Here is a 22,769-nt window from a genome sequence, read left to right on the forward strand (position 1 = left end):
TCTTAATTTTTTCAATATTTCTAGGCTATGCAGATCATCTGAGAGGTTTTTGAAATTGTCGCAAATCTCAAAAAAATTTCCAATGTATTTATTGAAAAAAATCCCCATACAAGTGGACCTGTGCAGTTCAAATCTGTGTTGTTCAAGGACAACTGTATAGTCCAAATACTGTTGTTCAGAGTTACCTGGGTTAGTTTTTGTCTTTCCTAACTCCTTCAGTGTGATTATGTTGTTCATTTGTATTGATAATATAGTACTTAGGTTCATTTGTTACTATTTGTATTCCATTTGGGGTGCCTCTTGCAAACTGGTTGAATTAAATTACTTATTTTTTGAGTATGTGAAACACTGACATTGTTCTAAAAGTCAGAACTACACAAAAAAGTTTACTCCCAAAAGTATCAGTACCCTTTCAATCCTTCTACCCTGATCCCACTTCTCCATTCTTTCCACTTTGCTGCCATTCACCCCTTGTAGGTGATGATATCATTAGTTTCTGGTTTATTCTTCCTCCCTGACCCTCCCCTCCTCTGCCCTCCCTTCCCTTCCCCTCTATCCTCCCCTTCTCTTCCTTTTCTTTTCTTTCCCTTCTCCTCTTCCTCCTCCTCCTTCCCTCCCCGCCTCCTTCGCCCTCCTCTCCCCCTCCTCCCCCTTCCCCTCCTCCTCCTCTCCTCTTCCTCCTCCTCCTCCTTTTTCTTCTACAAATAAGCAGATACAGATCTATTTTATTTTCCCTTTTTTCTTACATAAAGATAAATACTCTTTTGCACTTTGCTTTTTACGCTTAAAAATGTATCCTGAAATCAGTCCATACTCGTTCATAGAGATCTTCCTCAAGCTTTTATACAACTGTATAATATGCCTTTGTGTTGCTGTCCAATAATTTATTCAGTTATTCTAGCAGGAGTTATTTTGATTATAAAAAAAAGTATTTAAAAAAAACTTTTAATAGAAATACACACAGCTCAGTGATTTTTCACAAATTGAACACACAAGAGTAGCCAGTATACAGGTCAAGAAACAGGCTTTGTTAGTACCCCCAAAACCCCCTGTGCTTACTTCCTGCTACTGTCCATCCCTACCCCACCCCCAAAGTAACTAACCACTATCCTAGTTCTAAGAGTAAAGAGTAGTTTCACCTATGGAATAAATCGATGGAATTATACAATATGCACTCAGTTGTGTCTACCTCTCTTCACTCAACATTATATTATGAGAATCAGCTGTATTGTTCTGTGTATACCATGCTTATATGGTATTTTATTTATTTATTTATACATTTTACTGTTGATGGGCATTCGGGTAGTTCCCAGTTTGGGACTATTACAAATAGTGCTGCATGAACAGTCCAGCACATGTCTTTGTTATACACAGACATACATTTCTGTTGGATATTTACTTAGGAGTGGAATTACTGTTTTATAGGATGTACACATTAGGGTTAAGTATATGCTACCAAACAGTTTTCCAAGATACCAGTTTTTACTCCCACCAGCAATATGAGAACTTTGTTTGTTCCACATCCTCACCAACACTTGGTAATTTCATTTTAGACTTTCAGGTGGCTGTGTAGTGGTATACCACTGGGATTTCATTTTACATTTCCCTGATGACTAATGAAGTAGGTTACCTTTCCATATGTTTATTGATAATTTGTAAATGCTCTTTTATGGAATAGCTGCTCAAGTCTTTTGCCCCTTTTCCTATTAGATAGCCTACATTTTCTTATTTTTTGAAGGAGTTTTTTTTTTTTAATGTTATGGATACAAGTTGTTTCTTGATGTCTTAGGTTGGGTTCCCCAGAAGGAAGCCCTGAGATGAGGATTCTAGTGCAAGAGATTTATTGAGAAAGTGCTCCCTGGAAAAAACAATATGGGAGTGTGAGAATCAGGATAAGGAAGAGGAAGAAGCCAAGCAAAGGTATGACTTCAGGCAAAGTCCTGCTGAGCGTAGCTTCAGCCTGATGCCTCAGGGGAACTCTGGGATATTCTTTATATCTTAGACTTTGTCCCAGATTGAGAAAAGGAAGCTGGATTTTCATATTCCTGGTACATAATTCTGATAGATACTACAACATGGATAAACTTCAAAGACATTATGCTCAGTGAAGCAAGTCAGAACAAAAGGACAAATGTTGTATGATCCATTTATATGAAGTACCTGGATTAGTCAACTTCACAGAGACAGAAAGTAGAATAGTGGTTACCCATGGCTGGGGGGATGAGGGAATGGAGAGTTATTATATAATGAGTACAGAGTTTCAGTTTGGGATGATGAAAAAGTTCTGGAGATAGATGATGGTAATGGTTGTATGACAACGTGAATATACTTAATGCCACTGAACTGAACACTTAAAAATGGTTAAAGTGGTAAATTTTATGTTATTTATATTTTACCACAATAAAGAAATAAAAGAATCATATACACCATTATCAAGTGGGATTTACCCCTGGGCTGCAAGGATGTTTTAGTTTATGCAAATAATGGGTATGATTCACCACATTAATAGAATAAAATATTTTAAAAATCATATGATCATCTCAATAAATGCAGAAAATGCATTTCACAAAATTCAACATCCATTAGTGATAAAACTCGCAACAAATGAGGTGTAGAAGGAACACCCTCAATATAATAAAGGCCATGTATGACAGACCATAGCTAACATCATACTCAATGGTGAAATGTTGAAAGATTTTTCAGGAAGACAAGGGTGCCCACTCTCATCACTTTTATTCAGCATAGTACTGGAAGTCCTAGCCAGAGCAATTAGGCAAGAAAAACAAATAGAAAGCATCCAAACCAGAAAGGAAGAAATGAAATTGTCTCCGTTTGAAAACCCTAAAGACTCCACCAAAAACCCTTTAGAACTAACAAATTCAGTAAAGCTGTAAGATACAAAATAAACATAAAATTTAGTTGTTTTATGCACTAAAAAAGACTATCTGAAACAGAAATTAAGAAAACAATCCCATTTATGATAACATCAAAACAATAAAATATTTAGGAATAAATTTAACCAAGAAGGTGAAAGATCTGTGTACTGAAAACTATAAGACATCAATGAAAGAAACTGAAGAGGATACAATTAAATGGAAGGCATCCTGTGTTCATGGATTAGAAGAATTAATATTGCTAAAATGTCCATACTACACGAAGTGATCTACAGACTCAGTGCAATCCCTATAAAAATTCCAATGCCATTTTTCACAGAAATAGAAAAAATAATCTTAAAATGCATATGGAACTACAAAAGACCCCAAATAGCCAACGCATCTCAAGAAAAAAGAACAAAGCTGAAGACATCACAATATCTAATTTTAAACCTTATTACAAAGCTATAGTAATCAAAAAAGTATGGTACTGGCATAAAAACAGACACATAGACCAATGGAACAAAATGGAGAGTCCAGAAATAAATTTACACATATGCAGTCAACTAATAGTTGATAAAGGAGCCAAGAATATCCAGTGGGGAAAGGATAATCTCTTCAATAAATGTGTTGGGAAAACTGGATATTCACAAGAAAAAAGTGAAATTAGACCTCTATCTTACACTACTCACAAAAATCAACTTGAAATTGATTAGAGACTTAAATGCAAGACCCAAAACTATAAAACTACGAGGAGAAAACATAGGGGAGAATCTCCTTGACTTTCGTCTTGGCAATGATTTTTTGGATATGACACTAAAAGCAAAAGCAACAAAAGCAAAAATAAAGAAGGGAGATTACATTAAACTAAAAAACTTCTGCACAGCAAAATGAAAAGGCAACCTCTGGAATGGGAGAAAACATTTGCAAACCTATATCTGATAAGGAGTTAATATCTAAACTATATAAAGAACTCATACAACTCAACATCAAAAAAAAAAAAGCAATCTGATTAAAATATTGGCAGAGGATTGAATAGAAATTTTTCCAGAGAAGACACACAAATGGTCAACAGGTACATGAAAGAATGCTCAACATCACTAATCATCAGGGAAATGCAAATCCAAGCCCCAGTGATGTATCACTTCACACTTGTTAGGATGGCTATTATTAAAAAGACAAGCTATAACAAGTGTTAGTGGGGCTGTAGAGAAAAGGGACCCCTTGTGCACTGTTGGTGGGAATGTAAATTGGTGCAGCCACTATGGAAAACAGTATGGAGATTCCTCAAAAAATTAAAAATAAAATTACCATATGATCTAGCAATCCCACTTCTGGGTATATATCCAGAGGAAATGAAATCAGGATCTTAAAAAGAAATACCTGCACTCCCATATTTATTGCAGCATTATTCACAGTAGTTAAGTCATGGAAACAACCTAAGTGTCCATCAACAACAGATGAATAAATAAAGCAAATATGATACACACACACACACACACACACACACACACACACACGCACACACGATGAAATATTATTAAACCATACAAAAGACAGAAATCTTATCTTTTATGACAACATGAATGGACCTTGTGGGAAATATGCTAAGTGAAAAAAGTCAGACAGAACAAGACAAATATCATATGTTATCACTTCTATGTGGAATTTAAAAATCTCTTAGAAATAGAGAATAGAATTGGTCGTTGCCAGGAACTGGTGGGTGGGGGGAATGAAGAGATGTTGATCCAAGGGTACAAACTTCCAGCTATAAGATGAATAAGTTCTGGGGATCTAATGTAGAGCATGGTGAGGTGACAGAGGTGTTATCTAACCTTACTGTAATCATTTTGTTATTTACATGTGTATCAAATCATCACATTGTACACCTTAAACTTACATATAAGTCAATAATATCTGAATAAAACCAGGAAAAATTTTAATTGGTCTTCATCTAATTCAAATTATACTCTAAAAAGTTTTTTTATTGACATGTAAATATAGTCCTGGTATACTGTTAAGTGGGAAAAAAGAGTACTATACATTGTCTATGATTTGATCCCACATGTGTGTGATTGTGCGTGTGTGAGTGTGTGTGTGTGTGTGTGTGTGTGTGTGTATGACAGTTTGGAAACGTCTAAGTAGATGGGACTGTGGGTGGAATTTTTTCCAATTTTTTTCTTTTTCTTTTCTCTTTTTAATCTTTTTTTTTGTATTTATCTGTAATATCTGATTTTCCTACAGTGAAGACATACTCTTACAAGTCAACTTATATAAATATGAGTTACAGTTTTTGTTAGTGTGATTAATACTGAATATATTAAGATGTATAATAAGAATTCAAGACACAGATATGAATTACCTGTATTTATCATAGAGCATTTTGCATAACACATATTCATCTTATTTATGCATTTAGATCACCACATTAATGGTATTTTAATTTTATTTCTATTATCACATTATGAATGTCTTGAGATTCTTTTTTGTATCCTCTACTCTTAGCATAGTTACTGGTGCTCAGTTGCAATGAAATTTATGAATAACTTGAATTTCAAGAAAGGAGAAATCTTTGTATGTAGTTGTGTTTAATAATGTGGGGAGGATGATTCAACACCTCAATGGTAGCATACAAATACTTTTTTTTATAGAAAATACTTTTTTAAAAAAATTAATTAATTTATTTATTTTTGGCTGCACTGGGTCTTCATTGCTGCGCGCGGGCTTTCTCTAGTTGCGGTGAGTGGGGGCTACTCTTCAATGTGGTGCATGGGCTTCTCACTGCGGTGACTTCTCTTGTTGTGGAGCATGGGCTCTAGGCACACAGGCTTTAGCAGTTGTGGCATGCAGGCCTCAGTAGTTGTGGCTCGCAGGCTCTAGGGTGCAGGCTCAGTAGTTGTGGCACACAGGCTTAGTTGCTCCGCAGCATGTGGGATCTTCCCGGACCAGGCTCAAACCCGTGTCCCCTGCATTGGCAGGCAGATTCTTAACCACTGCACCACCAGGGAAGCCCTACATACATGTTTGTAATGTAGTGCTGGCATGTCTTTTTTTTATTGAGGTATAGTTGATTTACGACATTATATGAATTTCAAGTGTAAAACTTAGTGATTCACAATTTTTAAAGATTATGCTCCATTTATAGTTATTATAAAATATTGGCTATATTCCCTGTACTGTACAATATATCCTTGTAGCTTATTTATTTTATACATAGTTTGTTCCTCTTAATTTCCACTCCTATCTTGCTCCTTCCCCCTTCCTTCTCCCCATGGTAACCACTAGTTTGTTCATTATATCTGTGAGTCTGTTTCTTTTTTGTTATATTCACTAGTTTGTTTTCTTTTTTAGATTCCACATATAAGTGGTAACATACAGTATTCGTCTTCCTCGGTCTGACTTACTTCACTAAGTATAATACTCTCCAGGTCCATCCATGTTGTTGCAAATGGAAAAATTTCATTGTTTTATGGCTGAGTATATTCCATTGTGTGTGCGCGCATATGTGTGTGTGTGTATCACATCCTCTTTATCCATTCAACAGTTGATGGACACTTAGGTTGCTTCCATATCTTGGCTATTGTAAATATTGCTGCAATGAACATTAAAGTGCGTGCATGTTTTCAAATTAGTGTTTTCATTTTCTTCAGATATATACCCAGGAGTGGCATTTGTTTTTATATCACCAAACAGAACTAACATTATTTCAGGAAAATCTAAATTCTGCCAGCAAATGAATATGAAATAATGCCCCAGACAGTAATTTCTTTACGTTCCTGCCAATAGAGGGCAACATGAACAAGCTGCTGGATGGGTGGTAGTGTTTATAACCTCTTGTCTGTCAACAAAGTTCAAGAAAGTCAGTGTTAAACTTGGAAAAAACAAAAGCAGTGTGTGTTGAATCTATAAAACTTTAGTGGGAGGAACTCCTGTCTGGTTCCTCTGCCTGCAGGCTCACCTGTTTCCAATCCCCTCACTACAGTGCTGCTAGAATTTTCTTTTTAAAAGAGAAATTTGATACCATTCTCTTGATTTTTTTTTTTTAAGCTTTAATTGACCCTACTGCCTATAGGATAAAGACCAGTTCTTTAGTATGATATTTCGGTTTCTTCACAGTACGACCTCAGCTTTCATTTCCCACTGTTCTCCACCCCTGGGAAACCATGTTCTTTCTCCATGGAAAGCTATTCATGACGCCCAAACATACCATGCTCTTCTGTACTTTGATGTGTTGCTTCTGTTATTCTTCCACCTGAAATGCCCTGGACTTTCCCTCTCCACTGAACATCTGCTTTTCATTCGAGGTCTGCCTAAAAGGTCACCTCTCTGTGAAGATTTTCTTGACTTTCCACTAAAACTTAACCTTGTTTCTTCCTCAAGTAGTACCCATCGCACATTGCACTGTTTTAGAATAATCAGTTTGTCTGTATTTCCTAGCTGACTGTAAGGTCCCTGAGGGTTCATGTGTCATAAGGAAACATCTTATTCATCTTTGTATCCTCAGTGCCTGGCTCATAATAATTACTCAAAATGCACATTCACTGAATGGACAAAAGAAAAGGAACTGAACAGGAAGTTCTCATAGTGGACAAAACGTGGTGGGCAAAACTTTAGACTGACATTACAACTAAGGCATGTGGATGGTGCTTTTCACGAGTTCAGGAAGCATCTGATGTTACTAAAAGATTATTTTTGAAATATATAGGAATTTCTTGGTGAATTTTAATTTCTTCACCGCTTCTTAGTGGCCAGTTTTTTGTTTTGTTGTTTTATTTTGTTTGTAGTATTTGTCAAGGTGGGGGTCTTTTAGTGCAGAAGTACAGGGATATTATGTTATTTACAGTTTGGAGAAATCTTGGAAGCATCAGGTCACTTGATTTCTAGGCCAGGTGGAATTCTGCTTTCTTGCTTCTCACGAGACAAGGGTGATCTACAATCTGTGTGTACTCGGCATACTCAGTAACCGATTCCAGTCTCATTTATGCCTTTATGCTGATATCAGCATTCAGGAGTGCAATGAGGGGAGAGGAAGCATTCCTTTCATGATTCTACCTCAGACTTGAGCACCACAGTATGTTGGAAAACACATGATATATATACCAGTAAGTAGACACAGATGATGTTTTGTAGAGGTGGTCATTGCTATACCATCTGCCAGGTCCTGCAGTTGGTTAAAAAAAAGAAGAAAAAAAGAAATTAGTTTGGCAGGATTTGCTCTTCACAAAATCATGCTGATTTTTGCCAATTCTATGTAATTTGATATGCTCTTGCAAAATGAGTAAGAGAAAAGTGCTTTCACATTGAGCTACAGGAAAAATATGGCCATTGTTCTTATGACCTTAGTTTAAAAAAATTCAAGTATGAGTAAGACAGGGCCATGGTAAATAAAAGATAAAATAAAGGAGTTGGAGACAGCTGGGTAACTAATTCAGAATGACCAAAACTCAAAAATTGTTTGTAGCTGTAATATAATTGATATACTATTGCCATGTCTCAAACTAAAAAGAAGGGGAATGAAATCGAAAGCCCTCTGGGATCAAAATATGCTCAATTCAGGACTTGAAAACTTGTCTTTTTAAACTTATGCTAGTAAATTTCTACAGAACATGTGTATGAATTTGTGAAAAGTAACAATTACATACAAACAAATTCTTCCTAATTTAGAGTCAAAGTCTTCACATGATTAACGTATTATGAAATATAGGAGATCTAGTTGATATTACCTACTAACATTATCTCAGTCATTACCATGTTGATTTCACAATGATTTTGGAAGAGGCTAATTGAACTTTGTCAAATATAAGTAAAGGGCATAACTCTGATTTCTTATCCATTTTGCTTTTATTAAACAAAATGATGGACATTTAGGTTGGTTCCATGTCCTGGCTATTGTAAATAGTACTGCAGTGAACATTGTGGTACATGTCTCTTTTTGAATCATGGTTTCCTCAGGGCATATGCCCAGTAGTGGGATTGCTGGGTCATATGGTAGTTCTATTTTTAGTGTTTTAATGAATCTCCATACTGTTTTCCATAGTGGCTGTATCAATTTACATTCCCACCAACAGTGCAGGAGGGTTCCCTTTTCACCACACACTTTCCAGCGTTTATTGTTTCTAGATTTTTTAATAATGGCCATCAACAGTTGAATGGATAAAGAAGATGTGGCACATATGTACAATGGAATATTACTCAGCCATAAAAAGAAATGAGATTGAGTTATTTGTAGTGAGGTGGATGGACCTAGAGTCTGTCATACGGACTGAAGTAAGTCAGAAAGGGAAAAACAAATACTGTATGCTAACACATATATATGGAATCTAAAAAAAAAAAATGGTATTGATGAACCTAGTTGCAAGGCGGGAATAAAGATGTAGACATAGAGAATGGGTTTGAGGACACGGGGTGGGAGGGGGAAGCTGGGACGAAGTGAGAGTAGCATTGACATATATACACTACCGAGTGTACAATAGTTAGCTAGTGGGAAGCAACAGCATAGTGCAGGGAGATCAGCTCGGTGCTTTGCGATTACCTAGAGGGGTGGGACAGGGAGGATGGGAAGGAGGCTCAAGAGGGAGGGGATATGGGGACGTATGTATGCATATGGCTGATTCACTTTGATGAAATTAACAGAACTAACATAGTATTGTGAAACAATTATACTCCAATAAAGACCTATTTTAAAAAAATGATGACTAAATGATTTCAAATGAGGATTCATTCTAAATGTTGAATGAATGGGTTTTAGTGAAGTTGATTTATGTGTAGTACTTCCAGTTTTCACTGTGAGTGAGGGGCACAGATAAGAGAATCACCAGTGCCCCATATTCACGTTAAACTAATTTTGTTGTTTTCTTTTAAAACAATGTCTCTTACCAAATTACATTTCCTTCTATGTAAAAATCAAGTTCTTTAAATGAAAGTTATGAAAATTTAGTTATCTTAACATATTTATTCATTCAACTAATATAGAGCACATACTATGTGCAAGACACTGCAGGGCACTGATACTATATACTTAGTTTAAAAAAAGAGATTTGGTTTACACTTTGCATTAACAGATCTTATATATCAAATTACATGCCACGAATTTTATGGCATTTCATTCTTAACATATTTATCTACTCCCTCTGTTTCATCATGGCATTTCACCAAAGGTTCAAGCTTCTGTTAATTTGATAAGAATTGCCAACTTGTATGACTATCAGAGAATCTATAGACATGGTTCTAGGTGTTATCCACACTTTCCGCATGCAGCTCTGTGCCAGAGAGTCTCATCATCTGGATTCTCTTGCTCTCTGCTTCTCATGGGGTTCAGCAGTGGGGAGCACTGGCCAGCAATGTAAGTGAGAAAGACAGAGAGGTTGGGATATTCTTTCCTAATTTTTTCTTCTGCAGCATTATGATGACAGTAGCTCCATTCTCTATGGACACAGCTCCTATCCAGTGGTTCCTGTTCCAAGACGACGGTCTTCCAGGGTTCCAGAAACACAGTTTCCTCCTCTTGCCCCTTCAGGCTTAGAGGTAGAAGCCCTCCTCTCTATTGCTCCTCCCTGGGTGCTTTGCCACCCTCTGTTGGTTCACTTAACTCCCCACACCTCTCTAAATCATCCCTTCATTAAATTCTCCTTTCTTAAACACTTCAAGGGTGCCGCCTCTTTCCTGCTGGTACTCAAGACAATAGTTTTATATCTGGGGAAAAGCTTCCAATGGTAACACGATAAGAGATGCAAAGCCATTTGAACTATATCAGATGCCCTAGAAAAATAGAATTCAGTTTCCAAGCAACTTGTAGACAAACTCTTCTGCACTTCCAGAATATATGTGAATATAGTTGGTTATTTATAAAGTTAATGAATTGACTGGAAAAAATTCAATCCTGTTTTTTGTTTTGCTTGCATCCAGTATAAATACAGTGACTGCTAGTTTAGAGGTGACAAACTGTGGCCTAACAAACCAAACCTTTATTTTTTGCAGGTAAAGTTTTACCATGCAGCAACACCTACTTCTTTACGCATAGTCTATGGCTGCCTTAGGCTACCATGGCAGAGGTGAACACCTGCAACAGAGACCTTATGGCTCACAAAGCCTAAAATATTTACTATCTGGCCTTTTACAGAAAAACTTCGCTGACCTTTGAACTAATTGATTGAAAGACGTATTTGTCATTTTATTTATTTTGGCCTCATTTGGATACTTCTCTGCATTTTGTATACCCCATATGCTATCTCACACATACAGTAGCTCAATCAATGTTGATTAATGAAGGAAGGGAGAATGCACTGACAGATATAGAACTCATAACCTCAGTTTTACTTTAAATCCAGAGAATACATTTTCATTCTTTTGCAAGATTTATTAGCCAAGTTTTAAATATGGTTATGGAAATTTGGGGTTTGATGTTTTAAAAATTGGTAACCTGGTAGTTCTATACACAACATATGATGAATATTATTATTAAAAATTCATTTGAATTCCATTTATTGAATAATTTAAATGGGGGTGCATGTTCAAACTTTGATCATTGTTATATTTCCTAGTGGTGTTTTGAGAGTGGTACAGTTTTTTAAAATAGTATAAAATACATGCTGCAGTATATTAACTTCTGAGTGGTAGAATTATAGGCTTGATTTTTTTTGTTTCTTCTTTTTGTGTTGTTGATTTTTCCAAATATGACAATGAGAAGTATTATTTTTATAATTAGAAAATAAGGTAAATTTTAAAATATGGAATATGTTTAGCTTCATGTAACTGAATATTTCATATTGCTATTTTAGTTTGAGAAACAAAAGACAGATCTTTAGATTACAAAATTCACGGAATAAAATCAAGTCTGAGAACTCTTCTCAAGCTACTATTTTAAGAAAATATTCAACTGGCATATATTGATTGAAAACTAGGAAATAAAAACATTCACATTAAAAATTTTTTTAAAGTTTTGCATGAATTTTAACTTTAAACAGCAGAACATCAAATATATAATCTCATATTTGTATATGCATTTTTTATACATCTTGCTACTGCCATTTGACAAAAGGAAATAAAATGCCTTCATATTTCCTCATTTGTAATGTTCATCATTTGTAATTTGTATTTAATGATATGAAAGCAGATCTACATTTTTTTCTATGATTAGAAGTATTTGTTTTAGCCCTCTTTTATTTTCAGTAGCCTAAGAGCACCAGTGGTACCTTATGTGGAAACTTACTTGTTGGTTTACCCAAAAGGGACTGCTGTGTGACAAAGTCAAACGATGTCCTAAAAATGGTATTATTATACCCAAGAATAGCCAGTTTGTGTTTCTTTTGTTAGAAGGTCTTAAGCTTTTGTGTCATGGTATATAATTTATCAGTTATATTTCTGTTGTCTTCCTTCACTGTGAGGGTAGTGCCTGCCACATGGAATTTTTGTCTATTTTGTTAATGCTTCATCATTTGTTCTGACATAGACTAAGTTCTGTTTTAAATAGGTATTGCTAATGAAGGTTTCTAGGATGTGAATGAGTAGATCATAGAGGCTTACAGTCAGAATAGAAGAGTGATTTTTTTCCACCTTTTAAAAGTCCATTTTATAATATTTGTCCTTTTCTATACATGTTTTTATTTTCTCCTCTATTTATCAAGCTTCCATTTGTTTGGTATCTTTCCATCAGCAGCATAAGAACCATACAAATACAAGGAACTGAACACATGATACAACAGTCATACCCTGGAAATACCTGATAAGTGACCATTAACTTACAAGATATTTTTACGTCATACCACAGCCAAAACATTACATCAAGAGACACTTTTAGGCACATCACAAATTCATGAACTTTACTCACAGGAGAGCCCATCAGGTCCTCAGTCAAAAATCATTAATTCTTTCAGACTGTTTTAACAATCTGTGAATTTCCTGCACATAGAAAATCAGAAACAGCAGATTTGAATGGGAACTCTCCATTTATTTATTTATTATTTATTTATTTTTGGCTGCGTTGGGTCTTCGTTGCTGCGCATGGGCTTTCTCTAGTTGCGGTGAGCGGGGGCTACTTATCGTTGCGGTGCTCATTGTGGTGGCTTCTCTTGTTGTGGAGCATGGGCTCTAGGCGTGTGGGCTTCAGTAGTTGTGACACATGGGCTTAGTAGTTGTGGCTCGCGGGCTCTAGAGCGCAGGCTTCAGTAGTTGGGGCGCACGGGCTTAGTTGCCCCGCAGCATGTGGGATCTTCCCGGACCAGGGCTCGAACCTGTGTCTCCTGCATTGGCAGGCGGATTCTTAACCACTGTGCCACCAGGGAAGCCCTGAATGGAGACTCTTGATAGAGATATTTTCAGCAAGAAAAACCAAGAGCCAGGAGAGAAGATAAGAAAACTATTCAAAGTAAAGTAAAAACTCAAAACATAGTGGACCTGTGAGTATAGGTCAAACACCCTTACACTTCTTAAGAGCCTCTGAATATATCATTATGTTAAAAGCATAACACAATCTTTTATGTCAGTTGTAATGATATATTTCTTTAATAAGACATCAATTTCTGTTCAATAAAGCTTAGACAGTTATGACACCTTTCTGCAAGATTTCCATAAAATAATAACAAATGAAAAACAGTTTGGGTATTGAAGACATATCATCATATGCTGTCTGAGAAACAAAAGATTACATGATATTTATGTATTCCTCTGTGCTTTTCCCTGAGAAAAAAATCATATGGACTTGGGAAAAATCTGTCTTTAAAGCCATGTATTTTATGACCTCAGTGTCTTTCTGGTTCTTCAAATTCACTGGCAAGTGGTAATATCCAGCTAATGCTTCCTCTAGGTCATTAGTTAACTAGAACAGTTTCCGGAAGTTGCTCAGCTGTGAGCTCTTGGCAATTGTTAGGAATTTAAACTGGTCACCGTGGTTAAAGGAAGACTGACACAGTGACTGAGAGTTCCCATAATAGCAAGGCAGTGTCCTAAGTGCCAGGGATACAAAGATTAATAAAACGAGGTCACTCTCCAGGATTTCCCCATCTACCCAGAAGAGCATGTCAGCAAGTACATGCCATTCAGAGTAAATTACAGAAATAAAGGGAGATTAGATCATCTGCAGGCACGAAAGAGGGAGTGATCAACTCAACCCATGGAAGAGGAATGCTTCAGAGAGAGTGACCCTGGAATCCTGAAGGTTGGGAGTTCACCTTGACAGAAATCAGGAAAGAGCATTTCAGGGGATGGTAGCATGGAATGTAAGGGTGAATTTGCGATGGTTCACTTTGTTTGGAATATAGCATTAGGGCATTTGAGAGGAACGATTGAAAATTGGGCTGATAAGAGGACCCCTTTCTCTGCCCTGTCATCTCTTTCCAACTTTACTTTCCTCTGCCCAGTTGAGATACAGGACAGAGCTACAAGTCCACTGTCTAAGCAGATGTCCAGTAAGGAATGAAACCACTATCCCTGTTTTACAGCCGAGAAAACAGATGCTCAAAGAAGTTAGGCAACATACCTTATTTCTTTCTCTCTCTCTCTGTCATTGTATTATGTTTCTCTTAAAACTATGTTGGATACCTTATTTCTTTCTCTCTCTCTCTGTCATTGTATTATGTTTCTTTTAAAACTATGTTGGACAATTAAAACATATGCCTTCTATATTCTAAGGTGAATTTAAAATCTTATTCTTTAGATCAAGAGGACTTAGAGACCCTTTTGAAAAGTCTACGAGAGGGACTTCCCTGGTGGCGCAGTGCTTAAGAGTCCACCTGCCAATGCAGGGAACACAGGTTCAATCCCTGGTCCGGGATGATCCCACATGCCGTGAAGCAATTAAGCCCGTGTGCCACAACTACTGAGCCTGTGCTCTAGAGCCCGTGAGCCACAACTACTGAGCCTGTGCTCTAGAGCCCGTGAGCCACAACTACTGAGCCCACGTGCCACAGTTACTGAAAGCCCACACGCCTAGAGCCCATGCTCCTCAACAAGAGAAGCCACCTCATTGAGAAGCACGCACACCTCAATGAGAAACATGCGTACCACAATGAAAAGTGGCCCCCTCTCACTGCAACTAGAGAAAGCCTGCATGCAGCAATGAAGACCCAACTCAGCCAAGAGTGAATAAGTAAAATAAATAAATTTGTAGAAAGAAAAGTCTGTGAGAGATTGGATTTTTGATGGTGCAGCATTTCTTTTTAAATATTCATAAAGCAAAGATGCCATTCTTTTTTTGAAAAATAATTGACAATTCAGCCATTTTAGATGTCCAGTTCAATGATTTTTAGTACATTCACAGAATTGTGCATCCATCACCACAATCAAATTTAGACTATTTTCATTTTCTCAAAAAGAAACCCAAAATAAATAAAATGGAAAAGAAAACAGAAACCCACACCCCTAAACCATGAATCCTATTTCCTCCCAACCTCCTCAGACCTAGATTAAAACTAACTTACTTTCTGTCTCTACAGATTTGTTTCTTCTGGACATTTCATATAAATGGAATCATACAATATGTGGTCCTTTGTGATAGGCTTCTTTAACTTAGCATGTTTTTCAAGGTTCATCCATGTTGTAGCATGTGTCAGCACTTCATTCTTTTTTATTGCCAAATAATATTCCATTGTATAGATACACCACATTTAATTTATTAAATTATCAGTCGATGGACACTTAGGTTGTTTCTATTTTTGGCTATTATAAACAACAGTGCCATTCTGCTGCTGTTTTTATGTTATTTTTATTATACTAGCTTATGGATGTGATCAGCTTTGCAAATATTTGTCACCAAGGAGCCTGGTTCAGGGTGAGTTTATCACTTCCTATAGTGTAAATCAAGATGGAGGTAAACATGGGTGCTTTTGGTAAGTGGGTAGTGTTATGTATGTGTAACCTGCAGGGGAAGCCTCAATTATAATACACAGAGAGAATTTTTCTCTAGTGATTCCTAAGTGGGATCATGGTCCATTTCAACCATTTAATTTCTGAATAGAAGAAAGTAGAGCTAATAACTTAGACCCTAACCAGTTGGGTATGATTTTTCCAAAGTCCTTTCCTCGGGAATTTAACATTCTAAGAAGGGATGAATTCAGGACAAATAATTACAAAGCACAAAACAAAAGTACCTTGAAGAAATCTTGAGAAATCTCTTCCTAAGTGAAAGGAGGATAGGAAGAAACTTTTGGATTTAATCTTACAGGATGTTGCAATTCAAAGACCATTAAATTGTGCATAATGTACAATCGTCTTTTGCCAGACAGAGAAGTTTCCTGATTGTACTCTTGAGATATTATGAAGCATTTCTAAGGCTGCTATTAAACTAGAGAATTGTGAATTGGTAGGTTTTCAAATAAGTTACTCCAGACCTCAGTCTGGTCTAAAGCTTCCTGTTTTTACAATTAACTCCTCATGTTTCTTTGTTGAGTATGTGTGTGTGTGTGTGTGTGCGCGCACGCGCGTGTGTGTAAAACCTAAAGATAGACCAGGAAGCATCTGGGGCCATCTGGTTCTAAAGGGGAATCCAGATTTCTGTGAGGTCTAGCTACTAAACGTAAAGAGGATAAACAATGTATCTTATACAACTCCTGTGCTAACCCCTCAGTCATTACTGTCCAAAATGCCCTTAACTCATAGTTGGTGTTAAACTTTATGGGTTTTTCATTTATGAATGAAGCAGGTTGGTCTGTCTTAAGATAAATCACGTTATAGGCAATGAACACTTCCATGTTGTTTAGCGAAGCTTCTGAGGGATTACAAAGAAAAGTGGACATGTCAGGCATTGGGCTGTTTCTGAAAGCAATGCTTCCTTCTTGGTGCCTGTTCACTCTTCGTCCGTGTTTCCAAATAAAGGATTGTGATTAAGAAAGAGTCATCAAGAGCAGAAGGAAAAAATTGCTAGCAACCAGGATGACCCAAGGCTTGTGTACTGGCCAGGGCAATACAAGATTCTACTCTGTATACCACCTAGCAAAGTGCCACATGAATGCATCCTAATTTTAATTAAGATGATTTCTCTGTTCTCCAAAGCAAGAGGCCTTCTCCTGCAACCGAGGTAAGAGAGGTTATATTTCAAGTTTTTTCCTCAAGATTCTTAATTTGAGGGGAATAATGATGAAAACAACACTGATAACATTTATAAAGCACTTACTATAGGTTGCCATTTAATTTAACTCTATTAATTTAACTCTGCTTTACACATGAAGAAAGTGAAGTGCAGAGAGGTTGAGAGACTTGCCTAGGCTCACACAGCTGGTAAGTATCAGAGCCTGGATTTGAATTCCGCAGAAGACTCTAGAACCCAGGCTCTCAACAACCTAATTAAGAAATTGTGCTGTTCTTAATTCACTGTTATGATAAAAACATTTTTTTTTTGTTATTTTTGGCTGCGTTGGGTCTTTATTGTTGCGTGAGGGCTATCTCTAAATGCGGCTAGCGGGGGGTTACTCTTCATTGCAGTGCATGGGCTTCTCATTGAGGTGGCTTTTCTTGTGGAGCACGGGCTCTAGGCGTGTGGGCTTCAGTAGCTGTGACACGCAGGCTCAGAAGTTGTGGCTCGCAGGCTCTAGAGCACAGGCTCTGTAGTTGTGGCACATGGGCTTAGTTGCTCTGCGGCATGTGGGATTTTTCCCGGACCAGGGCTCGAACCTGTGTCCCCCGCACTGGCGGGCGGATTCTTAACCACTGTGTCACCGGGTAAGTCCGACAAAAACAGTTCTACTGCTAACTTAAAATGTAAGTACTCAAAGTAGATGTAAATGTAAGCAGCACACATTGTAAAACCATAGTAGTATATTTTCTCAAAAAAAATTTGTTTTGCATGTCATTCTGTCCCAGGGAAAAGGTTTTTATTTTCCTTCAAAATGAGGAGGAGTAACATTTGATTTTGCTGGGGAACTGTTAAAATTACTTTGATGGTTCTAGTCGTGCACAGCATTGAGATTTATGACAAATATGTAATCTGTTTATTTGTCACCCAACTTGGATGACTTCCAAATGTTTCCTCTTAGTAGCTCTTGATTTTGTTTGGATTTTTTTCAATCACCAAATAGTCAAACAACAATGTCTGAATCACGTTTGCTCCAGTTAGGGAACACCAACAAGTTGAAAGACAGCTTTGGTTATTTAAAATCCTACTACATTCACTTGCAACTTTGAAGAACATGCATGCTTTCATGGACTGGATTTTTTAAAGGAGAAGAAGACAAAAAGGAAAACAAACGAGTTTGCGGCCCAAGTCCCTCCTTTGCTATTTACTGCAGTGAGTTTTCCTACTCCGCTTCGCTGGCGAAAGCACGCTCAACAGATCAAACTGTCCGAAAAAGGCTGTCTGCATCCCTCATGTTTAAAAGAGAGGGATTTCGTTCCCTTTCCTTCACACATCAAAGAAGGCACTCGAGGAGGAAATAAACCATAATTAGGCATGAGCAAGGGAGCAGACAGACCCCTTCCTCTCCCTTCCCTATCCCCGCCCCCCCAGGCCCTGGCAATAGTCCGGGGCGCGAGCGAGTCGCGGGCCACCGAAGCAGCCGCAGCGAGCGCGCGTCCACGCCTCGCCCACCGCCAAGATCTGGGCGGCGGCGGGGCCGGCCCGGGGGCGCGCGCGCTGGGGAGCGCGCTCATGCAGCGGTTTTCTTCTCCCACAATCCAGAGGCTGCGGCGCGGGAGGGGCGGGGAGTCGGCGGAAGGATATGGGCGCGGAGGGAGCAGCGCGCCCCTTTGACGGCGGGCTGGAGGCGCTGGTTGGGCGGCGGGGAGCGGGGTGTGATGCGGCAATGCGGTTCTGAGGCCGTTACTCTGGCTCCTCCGGAGAGGGCGGAGAAGGAGGCTGTAACGCGGCGGTGATTTTCTGCCAGGGCTTCCCTGAGGCGCACTGAAAAGGCTGGCGGGGCTCGGGAGACTGGGGGGTTAGGGACACACATTCAAGCCCCCACCCCCTGGGAGGGGAAGGGGGCAGGCGGCGAGGCTCGGGGTCGGCGGAGGGATGGTGTGCGGTCGGTGGGAAGGGGCGAGCCCTGCCTGTCGTTGGTGAGGGGCTGCGGGCAGGGGAGGCTCCGCGGGTCAAAGCGGCTCCATGCCCACTGGTGGGTGAAACGTGTGGAGCGGAACGCGGAGGTCAAGTCTGACGGCCGCTCGCAACCCTTAACGTGGTATCTAACGTGGGATTTCATTTAGCCCACGGTGGATTAATTCATTGGGGGCAGCCTCGCTGGTCTGGCTCCTCCAGGAGCTGGGCAACCTTGACGGGCTTTTTGTCTTGCTGCTCCAACCCCTTCTCCCTTCCTCCTCCTCCCTCCAGATGCCTTTTCTCTGCCCCTCCTCGCCCGGTACAGACATTTCCAGGGCAGGCTGCTGCTCGTGGCTGCTGTCGGAGCCACTTCTCGGGATTTCGGCTCGTTTCCCTCTGGGGTGTTTTTTGAGGAGGGAGCGTTTTTCTCCCCTCCACGATGGGATTTTCTTCCAGTGCCAAAATGGACTTTCATTGATTTCTACTTACTTCTTCGACGTTTAGTGACCAATTCCCTAGGGTTATTTTTGTGGTAGTTCCTTTTTTCAAGTACATTCTCTGTAAAATGGAGAACGAGATTTTTACTCCCCTTCTGGAGCAGTTCATGACCAGCCCTTTGGTCACTTGGGTAAGTGGGGTGTTATTTATTGTATATTTTGCTGCATTATTTGTGGCTGCAGAGATGGAGGTGGGCGTTCGTGTCGTGATGATCATCATTCTGTTCTAGGTTAAAACGTTTGGACCTCTGGCTGCAGGAAATGGGACCAACCTGGATGAATATGTGGCTTTGGTGGATGGGGTGTTCTTGAACCAAGTCATGCTCCAAATGTAAGTGTTCTTTTTTTTTTTCTTCTAGGCAACTTTTTTTTTTAAACTTGCATACTGTGAACTTAGAGGCTTTATGTTTTAAGATCCTAATTTAGTTTTTTGGCGAGAAAAATTCAGGTGGTTTAAGAATTGGACCTTGAAAGGAGTGATAATCTTACATACCCAGCCCATTTATCACAAGCCAGTAATTATACGTGTTAAAATTGTGAAACTTTAATTTTTCATTCTGCAAATCATGTATTGTCACTTATTGTCTTCAGTGCTGAAATCCAAACCACATTGTATCCTCTTTGATAATTTGGTAAAATGAGGAGGGGAATTACAGTAGTTTCCTAAGGGGGGAAAAAGGCTTTACTGTGAAGTTATGTGCATTTGGTGCAGAAATGTTTCTTATTAACCTTTGTGTCTAAAAATAAATGGCTCAAAATTTGAAACTGGTGAAGTAATAACAGATTTCAGAGGAAAGAATTTCAAACAACAGTTCTGATTGGTGAGGACTGTTGCTGTAGGAAGTACTTTAAATGCATATAACTAAAGTCTGATTAGGTGATTTATTGTGTGAATTAGTAGATTAATATTTGGGGAATCATTTTAAGGTATTCTTAGAGCTAGTTTTGAAATGCAGGTGGTTGAAATCTTGATGACAACTGGCTGATGATTTAGTAGGCAAATCTTTGTCTTTTATGTTCATGATATTGGGTTTAAATTAAGTAGGAAAGTGATTTTGAGGTAGCAATTGAATATCGAAATCATATTGGTAGCTGGATCAGTGAAATCAAAGCTCCATTTTTATCATAGTTATTGTAGTATATGTGCATTCTCAGCACATCAAGGTAGTGAATATTACAGTTGTGCTCAAAATAATGTGTATTTAGCCTTATTTGTCTTGAATACAAACTGATTACAAGAGTAGTTTGGAACTTTCAATTTTAGGACATTCTTATGTTTTATGTTTGGAAATTTAGTACATTATTAATAAATAATTGTCACCAGAGAATAAATCTACTGTTAATAGACTAATAACCTAACATGTAAATGATCAATTCTGTATTTTTTTTGGTATTAGTTTTCTTTTTAGATTTTTCTACTTAAAAGAAGGTATAAGTCAAATCCATAAATAACTGTTCCACTGGTAAACTTATCAGTCTGTGTACTCAAAGAGACTCGTAGTCTATATGCTCAAAGAGATTTTTGTGCTATTTTTCATGAATGTGTTGATCCTACAGGGAAGTATTATACTACTACATGTTTTCCAAAAGTGTTTTATTTGTGTAGGCACCCAAAGAAATATATGTTATCTGAACGTGTATGTATATTTTTTTTCTTAAAGAAGGAAAAGGGAATGTAGACATTAATTATTTCCAGGGATAATAAATATATTTTGGGCTGCCCTCCCATGGAACTATCTTTAATCTTTGAAATATCCCACTATTTCCCAAGCAAAATGGTAGAATAATTAAACTGACTTCTATTTTAGGGAACACAAATGACAGGAAGGGTAGCCATTACAGTAGATACTCAGAACTTGTTCCCCTATGTCTCTTTTCTTGTTTGTTTTTAGACAGAAGATTGTGAATTTGTATGCTGAACCCTAAAAAAACAGGTGTGCTCACAAAAATAGGAAAATACATTACTTTAGTTTTCCCCTTTAATGGTTTTTATTTGAATGATTCTTTTTCCAAAAAATACTTAGATTTTTTTGAATCCTAAATTGTTACCCAAGGTGCTAAAAACAGACACTTCAGCTTGTTTCCACTTTGGGTACAGCTTTATACTTAAAATATATATGTGTCTATATTTTGGAAGTAATGGTGTTCCAAAGTAGTGGTTGCCAGGTTGTTTTTTCGGGAGGAGCAGCTCCATTCCAAACCTCAAATCTGCTTCTGTTTTCAATTCCACCTCTCAGTTTCTTTAAAAGTTTTTTCAGTGTCCTAATTCTGTTCTGAATGACCTATATAAATTAAAGGAAAAGAAAATTTTAAAAAGGAAGACGTGTGTTTTAGCTTTTTAAAAACTATCTTTCTAAAATAAGATCAACACAAATTACCTAATTATTTACCAAATAGGGCAACAAAATACACATTGTTTTAAAAGCTATATTTTACTAATTTTGAAATCATTAAGATTTCTATTAAGCACGTTGCTCAAATTAATGTTTGATTTAATATACTCTATTAAATTGTCAGTTGAAATTGTACCCAGTAAGTTAACCTAAAAGTTAGCTTCAGTCTGAGTAATTTCTAGATTACATTTGGTTGTAGAATTTGTGAGCGAGAACCGTTTGTAAATGCAGCATGTGTATTTTTCTTCATGTTTCTTGTGCTTGGAGTTCATTGAGCTTCTTGGATCTGTGGTTTTGTAGTTTTTATCAAATTTGGAAAAATTCTGGCCATTATTTCTTTAAATATATATCCTTTCTTTGCCTCCTTTCCTCCTTTTGGAAGTCCAATTATATGTATATCAGGCTGCTCGATGTTCACTGATATACCATTCAATTTTTTTTTCAGTCTTTTTTTCTCTGTTTCACTTTGGATAATCTTGCTAAATTCATTAATCTTTTTTTCTGTAATGTTTAATCTGCTGTTAATCCCATCCAGTGTATTTTTCATTTCAGATACTGTAGTTTCATCTCTAAAAATTCAGTCTTTTTTATATCTTGCATGTGTATAGATTTCATGCTTTGTCTTTTCTGTAGCTTCTTGAACATGTAGAATACAATAATAACTGGCTTAAAGTTCATGTTTACTTGTACTGTCTGTGCCATTTCTTTTTTTTTTTTAATTTATTTTTATATTTATTTTTGGCTGTGTTGGGTCTTTGTTTCTGTGCGAGGGCTTTCTCTAGTTGTGGCAAGTGGGGGCCACTCTTCATCGCGGTGCGCGGGCCTCTCACTTTCGCGTCCTCTCTTGTTGCGGAGCACACGCTCCAGACGCGCAGGGTCAGTAGTTGTGGCTCACGGGCCCAGCTGCTCCGCGGCATGTGGGATCTTCCCAGACTAGGGCTCGAACCTGTGTCCCCTGCATTGGCAGGCAGATTCTCAACCACTGCGCCACCAGGGAAGCGCTGTGCCATTTCTTGATTGGTTTTGATTGATTTTTTTCCTCATT

The 22,769-nt window shown here is 37.9% G+C and overlaps 1 protein-coding gene and 1 long non-coding RNA gene across 11 annotated transcripts in view; both read left to right on the forward strand.

Annotated features, from left to right (window-relative positions):
• LOC309612485 overlaps positions 1-18,393 on the forward strand; it is a 71,524-nt gene extending 53,131 nt beyond the window's left edge. The window contains exon 4 of the long non-coding RNA XR_014235183.1: positions 25-18,393. This is a non-coding gene — a long non-coding RNA (uncharacterized lncRNA). The remainder of the gene's footprint in view (positions 1-24) is intronic.
• Positions 18,394-18,555: 162 nt separating this feature from the next.
• Positions 18,556-22,769, forward strand: part of CCDC88A (coiled-coil domain containing 88A) — a 127,075-nt gene continuing 122,861 nt past the window's right edge. For 9 of the 10 annotated variants that reach the window (XM_082357926.1, XM_082357927.1, XM_082357928.1 and 6 more), the window contains exons 1-2: positions 18,556-19,462; positions 19,562-19,662. In XM_082357926.1, coding sequence (XP_082214052.1) covers positions 19,400-19,462; positions 19,562-19,662 — 164 coding nt within the window. In that variant the 5' untranslated portion in view covers positions 18,556-19,399. The remainder of the gene's footprint in view (positions 19,463-19,561; positions 19,663-22,769) is intronic. The other variant, XM_082357923.1, reaches the window with a different exon arrangement.

This window comes from Balaenoptera borealis (assembly GCF_965194805.1).
Source record: "Balaenoptera borealis genome assembly, chromosome: 15".
Lineage (NCBI taxonomy): Eukaryota > Metazoa > Chordata > Mammalia > Artiodactyla > Balaenopteridae > Balaenoptera > Balaenoptera borealis.